This window comes from Thalassophryne amazonica, chromosome 9 (genome assembly GCF_902500255.1).
Source record: "Thalassophryne amazonica chromosome 9, fThaAma1.1, whole genome shotgun sequence".
Taxonomy (NCBI): Eukaryota; Metazoa; Chordata; class Actinopteri; order Batrachoidiformes; family Batrachoididae; genus Thalassophryne; species Thalassophryne amazonica.
In genome coordinates, this window is record NC_047111.1 from 98996488 (window position 1) to 99012111 (window position 15624).

Consider the following 15624-nt stretch of genomic DNA (forward strand, 5'->3'; position numbering starts at 1 on the left):
GGGGAGGGGCCCAGAGAAAACTACAGAGTCCGACATTGTTTTTGCAAAGTTACACACCAATTCAATGTTAATTTTAGTGACCTCCGATTGGCGTAACCGGGTGTCATTACTGCCGACATGAATTACAATCTTACCAAATTTACGCTTAGCCTTAGCCAGCAGTTTCAAATTTCCTTCAATGTCGTCTGCTCTGGCCCCCGGAAGACAATTGACTATGGTTGCTGGTGTCGCTAACTTCACATTTCTCAAAACAGAGTCGCCATAACCAGAGTTTGATCCTCGCGGGTGTGTCGTCGAGTGGGGAAAAATGGTTAGAAATGTGAACGGGTTGGCGGTGTACACGGGGCTTCTGTTTAGGGCTACGCTTCCTCCTCACAGTCACCCAGTTGGCCTGCTTTCCAGGCTGCTCGGGATCTGCCAGAGGGAAACTAATGGCGGCTAAGCTACCTTGGTTCGCACCAACTACAGGGGCCTGGCTAGCTGTAGAATTTTCCACGGTGCGGAGCCGAGTTTCCAATTCACCCAGCCTGGCCTCCAAAGTTACGAATAAGCTACACTTATTACAAGTACCATTACTGCTAAAGGAGGCCGAGGAATAACTAAATATTTCACACCCAGAAAAGTGCGGGAGAGACAGGAGAAGCCGCCATGCTAAACCGGCTAAGAGCTAGTAGCTGCGCTAAGCTAGCGGATTCCTAAAAACACACAAAGTGAATAATGTGTAAATAATTTAGAGGTGATTCAGCAGAGGGAGTGCTTTAGTTAAGGCACGTGAAGATTACACTGTGAAACAAATCGTTATCTGGTTAACTAGATCAATCTAACTGCGCAGATTAAACAGCTAACAGATTACAGCAAACACCGCTGTGCTCTGGAACAGGAAGTGATACAATACCGCAGTGAGAGCCAACCACCAGTAGAGGCCAGAGCCAATCACCAGTAGAGGCAAGGGTTCATGCACGCCTACCGTAGGCATGATGTTTCATGCGCTAATTTCGAACTGTTTCGCACTGCTTCACTGTTTTCGTCCAAACTTTGCACTAGGTGTGACTGGACATAACTGTCGCCTGACAAAGTTTTGACTCCGGGTTGTGGATTTTGTGGACATTTTTAATTTAATATTAAAAAGCTTATTTAGTGCACATTTTGCGTTATATTTCAATCAAAAGTGCCTCAATCACTCTAATTTGTGACAATGAGGTGCAAACTGGCACTCTCAATGAATAGACTAAGTTTGATCCACGTTCTGATCCATATCTGCGGCTTAGCAGATATTTGATATAAACATTTAAAAAGCCCTTTTGATTGATATTTTTGTCTTATATTTTAGCTTAGGAAAAGCCACTTCTAACAGGACTTTGACCTTGAAAATTTTTTCCAAGTTAAAAATTTGTGGAATTGGAAACTAGTGTTGTCAGAGGTTTGTGCTCTATGAGCGTGGTGCTCTAATTTGTGTTGTGGTCGTGCCCATTAGCCCTGAAAGGATGATGGGCACTGGAAGACATCCTGTCATCTCATGTTGTAGGTTTGATTAATTATTTAGTCTATGAAAAAGTTCTGGATCTGTTATGGGGAATTCAATATGAGAATAACTTATTTTAAAATGACAGTCTTTCCTGTATGACAGACTTCACCCATTTGAGGTTTCCGTTTCCGGCCCATCCCTCCCACACCTGTACATGTAATGACTAATGTGTTTATCTTTTTGTAAATGTTGCAACAATCCAATCATAAAAAGACAACAATTGAATGGCATTATTTAAAAAATGGTGATTGTAAATATATATACTGGAATACATCATTCTTAATTTTAGTAAACCCATTCCATATTTACCCATAATGCAATGCATCTCTACGCAATGGTGCATGAGTGCAAAATTGTTGAAAGAGTTCCGATGTGAAGCTGTGCTCTTGACTCATGAGTTATTTGTGTTCTTTCTGTGAGTATTTAAGCACAAATGCAGTGAAAAACGTTGACAGTTTTTGTTTGATAGAAGACTTGATGCCTTCTGATTTAATCTTTAAAAGCTAATTGAATAATTGCACATGTAGGCCTGTTATAGAGAAAAGTATTTCGCTTCGCACGGATTTGCATTTACTTACATTTGAAGTACATGAAGATATAAAGGCTATCTTTGGGGGGTGTGTGTGTGTTTTTTTCCTTCAGGTCAACGGCACAGAAATTGAGTATGAATTTGAAGAAATCACTCTTGAGCGGGTGAGTGTTTTTAGTCTCTGCACTGCAGTACATTAAAAAACCCAAGAGATTTAAAGACACGCTTGCAGGGAAGTGCAAAGACCTCTGCTGCTCTGCGGGTTCAGTCACAGGTAACATAAATTTGAATGGACTTGTCATTTTCCTGCTACACATATATTATATAACACCTGAATAGATCCTTGTCATTTGATTGGTGGTTTGTATGTCACGTAATATTGATCATTTGTACCAATGAGCGCTGCGACCACCCCGCCCTCACACTACTGGCAACAGCGCTTAGCAGCTTATTGACGCTGCTCATTCTTCTAACACAAAAGAAAAACAAATCCAATACGCCATAATAAGAATATTTCATTCTTACCATTGCATTCATAATCATTCATTATTTGTATATGATAAAGTATTTCCATAATCATAGTAGGTAGTTAATATGCACCTCAAAACACTATAGCCTGAGTTATGAGTTTCAGATGGCTTTTTTGTTTGTTTGTTTGTTCCTGCAGTACTTCATGTTTTTCAAATAGGGGTATCTCCAGTGCCATCACTGAGTTGACTTCATAAATAAAACAGTCTCGACCCGTAGAGACTTAGAGAACTATTTACTTGCTGATGTAGAACATTTGGCACAAGCTCCTACACTAAATCAATCTTCAAACCGTTAGTATGGGAATTTTGTCCAGGCGGATACTAACAGGCACAGAGTGGAAACCGTTTTGACAGCTGCAATACGATCAGCAGCAGAGACAAATCGGGACCAACATCAAAGGTCAGTGCCACCAAGAGTGGAACTGATTTTGGACAAAAACAGAGCTTGCCCTGGGGCTTCAGTAAGTAGAGATATATAACAGATGCACTGCAGGAGGTTTGTATCATTGACCTCCGTATTCATCATCAGCTGTCGGATGATGACCAGACCTCTGTTGTGTTTCTGCTGAGAACAGACGGGCATGCTGCTCTCAAGTTGTCCCTCTGGAGAGCTTAACGGCATTTTTTGATTCAGTGTTTCAGGCAACAAGAGCCCCAGAAGGAAACTCTGTGGATTTTGCAATCAGGAGAAGCAGCTATCCCCATCAGCTAAAAACTTAATCAGAGCTTGACTTTCATTTTGTGAGTGGGCATCGAGGGGATTTAGTTTGCAGAGCTGGACAGGTGCACATTCTCCTCTGACAGGCAGAGTAGGGGCTTCAATCTCCTTTTTTATGAATTCAATACAGATGATGCACTTCAATCAGCACAAGCAATGACCTCTAACCACAGCTGGATTCCTCAGCCATGTTGAAGCAGCAAACCGTTGAGTGCAGTGACGAAGTGTCTATTGTGCCAATAAATAAGCATATGCATCAAAATCATAGCTCACGTATCACATGGAAGATGCCAAAAAAAACAAAAACAAACAGCAGTGATCCTGACATTTACTCAGGCTTCTGTTTCATTACAGACAGCATGAACCCAAGATATTGCATGTTTTGTGTGGTCAACTTTATTGCATTTGTTAATATACATCCATTCCTGCTTTTCAGGCCTGTAACACATTCCAAGAGAATTGGGAAGTGGGAATTTTTGAGCTAGTAATGAGGTAAAGCAAAGTAAATAATTAATGATGTTATCCTTCAGATGGCACTGCATCAAGAACCATCATTCATCAATAGCTGATATAACCGCATAGGCAAGGGATACCTGGAGAAATGTTTGACAAATACGACAGCACAATGTGGAGTTACAGTCACAAATGCCACTTAAAACTTTACTGTGCACAAAAGAAGCCTTGCATTAATTTTGTCCAGAAGCAGCACTGCCTTCCCTGAGCTCAGGAGCATCTGGGTTGGCCCATCACACAATGGAAATGGATATTGTGGTCAGATGAATCAGTATTCCAGATCTTTTTTGAAGAAGAAGAAGAGAAAAAGAAGAAAATAGGTTTCACATGCTGTGGACCAAATACAGTAGTGTTCAGAATAATAGTAGTGCTATGTGACTAAAAAGATTAGTCCAGGTTTTGAGTATATTTCTTATTGTTACATGGGAAACAAAAGGAAAAAGAAAAGAAAAGGGGGTGTTCACAATAAGTAGTGTGGCATTCAGTCAGTGAGTTCGTCAGTTTTGTGGAACAAACAGGTGTGATTCAGGTGAAACAGGTGTGAATCAGGTGTCCCCTATTCAAGGATGAAGCCAGCACCTGTTGAACATGCTTTTCTCTTTGAAAGCCTGAGGAAAATGGGATGTTCAAGACATTGTTCAGAAGAACAGCGTAGTTTGATTAAAAAGTTGATTGGAGTGGGGAAAACTTATACGCAGGTGCAGTAAATTATAGGCTGTTCGTCTACAGTGATCTCCAGTTCTTTAAAATGGACAAAAAAAAAAAAAAAGAGATGCGTGGAAGAAAAGGGAAAACAACCATCAAAATGGATAGAAGACTAGCCAGAATGGCAAATGCTCACCCATTGATCAGCTCCAGGATGATCAAAGACAGTCTGAGAGTTACCTGTAAGTAACTACAGTTACCTGTAAGTGCTGTGACAGTTAGCAGACGCCTGTGTGAAGCTAATTTATTTGCAAGAATCCCCGCAAAGTCCCTCTGTTAAGTAAAAGACGTGCAGAAGAGGTTACAATTTGCCAAAGAACACATCAACTGGCTTAAAGAGAAATGGAACAATATTTTGTGGACTGATGAAAGTAAAATTGTTATTTTTTGGTCCAAGGGCCACAGACAGTTTGTGAGACGACCCCCAAACTCTGAATTCAAGCCACAGTTCACAGTGAAGACAGTGAAGCATGGTGGTGCAAGCATCATGATATGGGCATGTTTCTCCTACTATGGTGTTGGGCCTACATATCGCATACCAGGTATCATGGATCAGTTTGGATATGTCAAAATACTTGAAGAGGTCATGTTGCCTTATGCTGAAGAGGATATGCCCTTGAAATGGGTGTTTCAACAAGACAATGACCCCAAGCACACTAGTAAACAGGCAAAATCTTGGTTCCAAACCAACAAAATTAATGCCTCGCAGATGTGAAGAAATCACAAAAAACTGTGGTTATACAACTAAATACTAGTTTAGTGATTCACAGGATTGCTAAAAAAGCAGTTTGAACATAATAGCTTTGAGTTTCTAGCATCAACAGCAGATGCTACTATTATGTGAACACCTCCTTTTCTACTTTTTTTACTAATAGCCCAATTTCATAGCCTTAAGAGTGTGCATATCATGAATGCTTGGTCTTGTTGGATTTGTGAGAATCTACTGAATCTACTGTTACCTTGTTTCCCATGTAACAATAAGAAATATACTCAAAACCTGGATTAATCTTTTTAGTCACATAGCACTACTATTATTCTGAACACTACTGTATGAAAAGGGCCATCCAGACTAGTGTCAACAGCAAGTCCAAAAGATAGGGTGTGTCATGGCATGGGGTTGTGTGCCAAAATATCTTTTAAGTGTTGTGAGATGGAATAACATTACAAAGTGGTAGCTGTAAATGCTTTACATCCCAATGTTTTTGGAATGTGTCACAAGGCCTGAAATGCAGGAATGGATGTATATTAACAAATGAAATAGTTGGCCACACAAAACGTGAAATATCTTGGGTTCATATTGCCCACAATTTTTTTAAATTGGCATTTTCTGTATCATCAGATACTTATCCTGATTTGCGGTTATATATGTCTATACCAAATTGACTCATAGTAGTGAAGATTATACACCAATAGTGAGTTGTCTATTAAATCATGACCCTTCATGGTTTTATGCGGGTCTTTGCAAGGGAAAATCTGCAACAAAATTCTGACCATGGAACATCCACAATCCAGCAGGCAGGTGCCTCATTACTGAGGTCCTCAGCAACTGGAAAAAGGCCAAGGGGGCATCCAAGTGTTACTTAGTTGCAGCAAGTGGATTGCTCCTTTCACATAGTGAATATGGACCAGTAGTCTGCCTGGGTGTTTGCCAAGTGTAATGGATACAATGACTCACAGCACCCGCACATTCTCCCGGATCTGACCTGTCATGTGGAATGCTTCCCTGAGCATGATCTAGTGCACAGGTGCCTCTTTACTGAAGACCACAGCAGATGAGCAAGGCCAAGGGGGGACACCCGCATGTTGGGTAGCTACAGCAGGCGATGACTATATTTGGGATGCAAGGATGGACTGCGGGTCTGTCTGCCTTGATAATTACCAATCAAGACCCTATGTGGTGTTCATGGTGCAGTAGAAGTGGTGACCAGCGCATGTTCACTGACCTGATCTAAAGTTCTTGTGGATGGTCCACCAGCTAAATGTGAACCATCCAATCTCAGTGCAGTTGCAAAGGTGCTAATCAGCTGAATGTAGGAAATGTTCAAAAAGCATTCTGGCTATGTTTCTTCAAGTAGGTGGAGATGCTGTTCTCCTGGTGTTGTATGCAATCTTTCATTTTGAGGCAGATCTTCCAACACAGAGGAAGAAAGAACTCGTTATTCCTCTCAGGAAAGGAAAGGAAAGGATTACAACTGCTACACAGCTATTGCCATGCTGTCTGTGCCGGGTAAGATTCTGTGATCTCAGATCACAGGATCCAGTGTTACCCCCTTGCTGCTCAGTGTGATTTAATGCTCAGGAAGTCAATAATATACTACTGCATTCAGTCTTCTTTCATACTGCAGTTTATATGTTATTTCAACAAGGTGTTCGGCTCAGACTGTGCTATGGCACATCCTGAGAATTTGTGGTATCTATAGTAAATTGCTGGTCATCATGGCTGACCCCTACACTGGGCTGTGCAGAGTGGAGCCAGAATCTCTGCCAGCATGTACAGAGATTTATAGCGGTAAAAAACACCAGCATGTTGCACATGGGGATCCACAGGCTCTGATTGGGTAGTGTTTATAAAATAGGTAGCTGACATTTTTCAAGGGTGGTAATAAATTAATCAAAGTTCGTATAATGAGTTGGAATGCCATGTGAGTCCAGAATGTTTTCAGAACATTAGACCGCAACAGTTTTTAGAATTCAACCCTTTTATTTCCTGTTAATTACATTTTTTTTTTTAGTTCATTTGCTGTCTTAATGTTTTATATATTGATTAGGTTCTTGTTACCATATACACATTATTATTATTATTATTATTATTATTTTATTATGAGTATTATTTCTGGGTGTGACGATACACAAAAATCACGGTTCGATACGTACCTCGGTTCTGAGGTCGGTCAGTTCATTTTCGGTCCAGTATGAGAACAAAATGCAAAACCGAAATTTGCTTGTTGTTTAAACCAACAAATTTATAACATTATACAAACAGGAAAATAAAATAGTTGCAAAGTGCTGCCTCATAACTAAATAAAAATCTTCTCAAATAAACAACAAATATATAAAATGTTTTAAAAAATAAATTCCTAGTAAACAGCTTTTAACAAAACCTTTCCACAAGTAAAGCACAGCACAAAGGTTCCAGCATGAAGCCTTGTTCAAGCCCTGTCCTTCATATGTTTTGCCAGAAAAATTTACTTTTCCAAAACTCGTACTCTATAATGATTTTTCTAAGAGAATTAATGTTAAAGAATCCCTTTTTACTTTTGTACAATTTATTTTATTTTCTATCACTTTCTATTTATAATAATACTGTGAATATTATTGTGGCCTTAACTGTTCATTTAATGTTTGTTAATATATCTTTTTAAATCAAGTTTTGAAAACCAAAACATTGTGGGAGAGGCAAAAAAGTGAGTAAAACCACCTTAAAAATATTTAAAACCACAATTAAACTTGATTCCTGGTTTGTGTATTTATTTTGCCATTAAAATTGACCATCACTTATTAAAATAAAATAACTTCTCAAGGCCAGGGCTTCTCAAAGTATGGACACTATTTAATCACAGCGCAGTAAACAAGGTTAGTAGGCTGAGTGAGGTTTGTGAGCTGAGATATCCCTTTGCTCAATGCTTTACAGGCTGCTGCAGGCAGCGGAGGAGGTGGAGACCTGCTGCCGCTTGGTGACAGCAGGGACTTTCAGTAACCAAACATCACAAACATCTCCGGTAACGCCAGGAAAAGTAGCTAGATTTTTCACTAGTCGCTTTGAGAAGACAAGTCGTCAAGAGGGTTTAGAAAGTCGCCAGATTTAGCGAGAAAGTCGCCAAGTTGGCAACACTGAATGTAAACACTTGCAATGCAAATTCACCCGTGAACAGCCCTGTACCGAATCGAACATCCCATACTGAAATGGTTCAATACTAAAACGTGTATCGTTACACCCTTAGTATTATTATTATTCTATTTTGTCATTTGATTTTTAACTAGACAGCAATAGAAATAAGTGTTTTCAGTTTCTTGTGTTATCCATGAATTTTTATATTTACAATATATCATGTACTTACATAAAATCACGCATACGTGCACACACTCACACTTTTAATATAAAGATGGTTTACCGCCCCCTGCTGGAATGGCATGTTAGTCCAGAAAGTAGGTAGCAACGTCCATTGTTCAGTGTTGGTTAACTAATATCCATAGTTTGTCCAAAAATATTAGTCCTATCAATTTTACCTTTTAGTGGCATTCATCCTTGCTCCAAAATACATAAGCATACCAAATGGCAAATGTCAGCTCTCTCCTGTTTATCCATAATCAAAGTTATACCACGTATGCAGACCTTTGTGGATATCGAGAACCGGTTCCTTTCGTGTATCGTTAAGAAATGATTCGATCCACCGACATCAATAAGCATTTTGCTTAACAATTCCCTTATCGGTCCTTCAGAGTGGCCGTTGTTTTTGGGGGTGTTTTTCAGGAAAATGGTCATTTCTCTCCACATTGCAGCAGGTCTGTAATCAACTTTTCTGCAGCGCGGCTTTGCTTTGAACCTTGAACCAGTCGAAGCAGTGATTCGCAGATTGAAGCAGTGCTTCGATCTATTGCTTCGTTGATTAATTTTTTTCTTTCGCTTTATCTTAATTTTCCCCCGCTGAAACCCTAAAGAGCATATGTCTGTATTATTTACCTTTTTTATGTTAAACCAACCTGTTATGGTCTTCTGAAACAGTTGATAGATGTATTTTTAACTTAAAATGTGACCGATGCTAACGCGATAGCATGTCTATGGCATTTTCAATGTTAATTAAGCAGTTGCAGCTGTCAGCATGCATTGTTTTCTGTATAATAAGCGTTTGTTGTCGTAAAAAATCAAATGTATTACAAATTGTAATATTTTTTAAATTGATTTTTGTTTATATATTAATAATAATAGCAACCACAACAATAATAGTAATAATAACTAATCTAATGATTAGTTATTATATACAATTTTAGAGAAAGAGATAAAAGCACCTGAATAAAAACACAACAGAAAAAAAAACAAACTAACAATGAACATACATAAATAAATAAATACATACATACAGAAATAAATAAGTTGTTCCTGTGAACACCTAGTGTCTCTTACACCTCCATTTCATCCCTGTCTTATTTAAGTTTAATGACAGTTTGTTTCGGTCAAACCATATTTTCAATTTGTTAATTTCTTCAGTTTTCCTCCAGAACTATCTACCAAGCTAAAAAAAAACTGCTGCATCTTCGTAAGAGCAGAATACTACTGGAATGAATTTGAATAAGGAAAGTTGTTTGGTTTTTTTTCTCACCAAATGGATGCTGCACTCACTGCAGTCTATTGTCTGGAATAGTCCGAGATTGCATTCAGAGCTTCTAGAATTCAAACATTTTCGTGCAGGTGGTGTTGGGGGTAATTTTGGGTTTCAGCTTTTTTTTGTTTTTCACCCACTTTCATCCCTGAATATGTCAATTGTGAGTCACTTTTGTGCGGATTAAAGTTACTAACTGGGATTCCTGTCTTGTTGCGAGAAAGAACACAGCTCCAAATGCTGCGTGGCTCTCTGCCGAGTCAAGTTAGAACGATAGAGTCCAGTCGGAATTAATAACTTCAAAGCGAAACACCATTTTGTTTATTTTAATGTCCAGAGATTGATACAGTGACCAATTTCATATTTATTACTTTAAGACTCAATGAAATACATAGAAACCTGTAAAGCCTACTTTTAGTACAAAATTCACAAGCGGTATCGATAAGGAATCGGATCGATAATGGCATCTGTATCAATAAAATCTTATCAATACCCATCCCTACTGCTGCAAGCAGGTGCTTCTATTTTTATACACGCACAAACAGAGATGGTGGCGGAAGACGTCAAATGCACTACAGTTCTCAGTCATGGTAAAATCAACATTACACTTACCTAAACTGATTAAACCAATTAAACTACAAAAACATAATAAATCAGTAACACTAACTACCATGAACCACAATAATGACATTTAAAGCTCCAAACCCCCGAACTTTCATGTTGCATTACAGCACAATGTCCGTTTTCACTGTTATTAGCTAATATCACTAATTTCTCACAAAAATATTAGTCTTATCAACTTTTTGTTTGCGCAGCATTCATCCTAGCCTCAACATACATAAGCATACCAAACAGCACATGTCAGCTCCCCCAGTTTCTCCATCATTGAAGTCATACACACGTATGCAAGAACACACACAGAGGCAACTTGGCTATTATCATATAGACAGAGAATGATAAAGCTAATAGCTTTCAAACTGAATTTAATGCTCTTGCAGCAAGACATTAATCACTTTTAGTTTTCTTAAAAAGACTGACCTCCTTTGACCTGAGTATCCCATTGTAAACAGGGATAAAGCATGTCTCAGACCCCCCCCCGTTAAGGCTGGGTTTCAAACGTTTTACAAAGATGCCTCCTTGACCCCTCTCTCAAACCATTTCTCTCTCTGGCTAATATTTTAACTTCCTTGTCCTCAACGTGTGGTTACTGTCTTTAAGGTGGAGATGAACTGCAGACTGAGGTCCACTGGCGCCCTCTCTGCGGTGTGTATAGCCTTTTGTGTAAAGGTTGCTTCGTTTCACCTATGTAGTGTTCGTTACAGTTTTCCTGCATCTGATAGGATACACTACTTGCTCTTTTGTAACTAGGGATCATGTCCTTAGGGTGAACTATTTCTGTCTCAAGGTGTTAACCGTTTAAAGTAAACTGGGATTTTGTGCTGTCTGAAGATCCTCTGTAGTTTTCCCCTACTACTCCTGCTAAATAAGGGGGACACTCCTCTTCTTCTTGTCTCTGTCTCCTGTCTATCTGGTCTCTTTGTTCTCTGGGACTTCTGCACTTGTCCAGGGACCATCGTGGGTAACCACATACTGTGAGGGTTTTCCGAACACGTTGTTGTTCTTTAGCCCTTCCTCTGCAGTTGTGGGCACCTGTAGGGGCTCTGTGTTGAAGCGTCCTGATCACCCCCGAGCTTGAGTTCAAGGGGGTGGTTTGAGCCAAAGAGCAGATATTGGTCAGTGTGAGTTGGTTTTCTGTAAACCCCGTCTGGAGCTGCCTGTTCTCTCCAATCGTAACATCACAGTCCAAGAAGCCTAAATGGTTGTTTCTGGCATCCTCACGTGTGAACTTGATATTGGCGTCCACCGAGTTGATGTTTCTGTAAAGTCCTCAACTTGCTGTTGCTTGATTTTAAACCCATGTGTCATCAACATATCTGAACCAGACTGGGGAGAGATGCCCGTGAAAGATGTCAAGGCTGTCTCTCCACTCGCTCCATGTACAGATTGGCCACAATGGGGGATACCGGAGACCCCATCGCACAACCATGAATCTGTCTGTACTAATTCCCCCTAAACAGGAAATACGTGGTTGAGGCACAATCTCCAAGAGTTGGCAATGTGGTCTGGTTTGAGTTTGGTCCTTTCAAGTAGAGACACATCCTCCAGCAGTCTCTGCCTCTGCTGAGGATGTGTACAGAACACATCAACTTGGACGCCAATCTCAAGTTCACACATGAGGATGCCAAAACAACCATTTAGCCTTCTTGGACTGTGATGTTACGATTGGAGAGAACAGGCAGCTCCAGACAGGGTTTACAGAAACCAACTCACACTGACCAATATCTGCTCTTTGGCTCAAACCACCCCCTTGAACACAAGCTCGGGTGATCAGGACGCTTCAACACAGAGCCCTACAGGTCCCCACAACTGCAGAGGGAAGGCTAAATAACAACGTGTCCGAAAGCCCTCACAGTATGTGGTTACCCACGATGGTCCCTGGACAAAGTGCAGAAGTCCCAGAAACAAAGAGACCAGATAGACAGAGACGGAGACAAAAGAAGAGGAGTGTCTCTCCCTTATTTAGCAGGAGTAGGGGAAAACTACAGAGGATCTTCAGACAGCAAAAATTCCAGTTTACTTTAAACCGTTAACCCTTGAGACAGAAATTAGTTCACCCTAAGGACATGATCCCTAGTTACAAACAGAACAATTGTAGTGTATTCTATCAGATGTCAGGAAAACTGTAACGAACACTACATAGGTGAAACGAAGCAACCTTTACACAAAAGGCTATACCAGCACCGCAGAGAGGCGCCAGTGGACCTCTGGCTGCGGTTCATCTCCACCTTAAAGACAGTAACCACACGTTTGAGGACAAGGAAGTTAAAATTAGCCAGAGAGAAGAAATGGTTTGAGAGAGGGGTCAAGGCGCATTCTTTGTAAAACGTTTGAAACCCAGCCTTAACCGGGGAGGGGGTCTGAGACATGCTTTATCCCCTGTTTACAATGGACACTCAGGTCAAAGGAGTTTCAGTCTGTTTATTTTGTTCATGGTAATGAGTCATTCACGTCATCAAAGGAGCCATCAGAAAGGCATCCATCCCATCATTAGAGGGACAGCTGTCCTGTCATTAGGTGTGCTAACTAGAGCACAGTAGTTGCTAATTAGAGCTATTGTTTAGTCACTAGCCTATAGCAGTCTGCCTCTCAGTAGGAGGGTCTGGTTAAGTTTAAAACTCCAGCTTTGTTGTTGCTTCTGTTTTATTCTTCTCTACAAGAGTCAGACAGAAGTCAGACTTCCAGAAAGCAATTTTAGCTGAGGAAGCTTCTGCGATTTGAAGCGAAACGTCCTCGCGTCAAGCAACCCAGTCCAGTCGAAGATTCAAGCTTCTCTACTATGGAACCACCTGGACAACTGAGAGCCTACACAGAATCACTTTCCCTTTGAAACAAAGACAATGACACGCAACATAAAATCACTTGAAAAATGTGTTATGACATCAGCTGAATTTGCTGTTACTTCTGTTTAATTGTGTATTTTATGGGAATATGACAGTTAATAGTTTTAATGACAGAATTGTCTTTTGACAACAAAAATAATTTTGCACATTGTTGACTAACTGCATTTTTTTTTTTTTTTTTTTTTTTTTTTTTTTTTTTTTTTTTTTTTTTTTTTTTTTGCTGTGCCTCAGTTTTGCTTTTCTTTCACAGAACTGATTAACAATAATTCATTATTCAAAACTAAATTTGAGCATGCAAACACTACAAATCCATAAATATTCATTAACAGTGCAGTCCGGGAATATGGAACGATTAACTGTATTGTTCTTGTCTGATGGCTTCCTGCTGCTACAGCTTAGCTTACCTGTCCGTTTCCACCACTCTCCTCTATCTTTTCACCATAGCCATATTTCAAAAGCATCCTCATCTCAGTTTGTCTTAACTATTTTTACATGACATTTCTGTGACTTATTGATATACTTGCCTGTTTTCATGATGCACTACTTATTGGTACCCCTAAATTATTGAAGAATCTTGAAAAAATATAAAGCTGGAGAAATAAAGCAAGTCACTTAGCCTTATGTTACATCCAGTGCAAAGCCATGCACAGCACAGTGCAAGTCTAACCGCTAGATTTCAACCAACACAGTTATCTTAACATCCACTGCTCCTGTTGTTTGAGTACCAAATGGACATGCAGTCATCTGTGTGCCCATGAGTGTGTAGGTCTTACAGTGAGGTGCAATTAGGCGCTGTGTTGGTGCATTGCGATGTCGTGAGGTAATTGTGCCATATATCAAGAAAAACCTGGTATGAAGTCAGGTGCAGAGGTTATTTTTTCTTCTATTTATACAGTGCTATATTCAAATACCCCATATATGGGATTATGATGTGCGTACACTCTTCTTGCCTGCAAATAATGTGCTTTAGTGCTTATGATTCATCAACTAAGCACTATAAATGACAGACAACTTTAGTAATGGCAAGACTGTCCTGGCCATGGCAGGGGCAATCTGTAGATTGGGTAAGACAGAGATGGAGGATGCAGATTTATTCCCACAACAAGGTACTGAACTGCTTCACCTCGGGGATCTGTGGTGGATGCTCTTCACGTAAATGATCTGCTCCACTGCCTCACGAGAAAACCTCTTACCGATTGAGTCTGGCAACTAAAAAACAGTGACCTAGTACACATCTGGCAAATGGAATAAAGTAAGTCCCTTCGGCTGCTCCCTTGTTTGCACTTGGGGTCGCCACAGCAAATCCAAGGTGGATCTGCATGTTGAATTGGCACAAGTTTGACGCCGGATGCCCTTCCTGACGCAACTCCACATTACATGGAGAAATGTGGCAGGGGTGGGATTTGAACCCGGAACCTTCTGAACTGAAACCAAGCGCATTAACCACTTGGCCACCACCCCATCTGGCAAATGGAATGATGAATGTCATCAGAGGAGCATCTACTAGTGCACAGACTAAAACACATAGTGCACTTGGTGTGGATTTGCTATTTATGCAGGGCATAAATGGGTTCTATTTGTTTTAACAAATCATGGGTGCATTTCCGATTATCATTCATCATCTGGCAAATGGAATGATGAATGATAATTGGAAATGCACCCATGATTTGTTAAAACAAATAAACCCATTTATGCCCTGCGTAAATCAAATACACACCAAGTGCACTGTGTGTTTTAGTCTGTGCACTAGTAGATGCTCCTCTGATGACACGTCATTAGTTTTACCTACTTGTTGATGGCTTTATCTTTTTAAACAGTGTCAGCCTTCAGCATTAGTCATTTTAATTTATGGAAGTGGATTTATGTTGTCAATATCAATCTGAGTGTAGCATCTGCAGTGGCCAGCAGCTGTTTTTTGCCTTTCTGTGCACCAACGTGCATGTACATCACATGCTTTTAGTTAGCACTTTGCCTATAACAAATTCACAAAACAATGGCAATGCATCAGCAAGTTTAAAGGTGACATCCACAAAAGCTAAAATGACCAAACAAAAAAAAAACAATGGTCAAGGAAGGTTTTTCTGCAGGAATTCCTGTATGGGGGGTGGGGGGCACAGTGGCTTTGTGGTTAGCACTGTTACATCACAGTCAGAACCTGTTTTTCTTTCGGGTGTTCAGACTTCTTCCCACTTCCAAAGACATGCAGGTTAACCCTCAAGTGACCAAGTGAGGTCATTTATGACCCTGGGCATATACGAGGTCTATTAGATAAGAAACCGACACTTTAATTTTTTTTTTTTTACTAAATGGATTTGAATGACGTGC

General features: G+C 40.1%; 1 protein-coding gene across 1 annotated transcript in view; it reads left to right on the forward strand.

The window, feature by feature from the left end:
• The window catches only part of dlg2 (discs, large homolog 2 (Drosophila)), a 658820-nt gene that overhangs the window by 470299 nt on the left and 172897 nt on the right, over positions 1 to 15624 (forward strand). The window contains exon 8 of the mRNA XM_034178851.1: positions 2168 to 2218. Within this exon, the coding sequence (XP_034034742.1) occupies positions 2168 to 2218 (51 nt within the window). The remainder of the gene's footprint in view (positions 1 to 2167; positions 2219 to 15624) is intronic.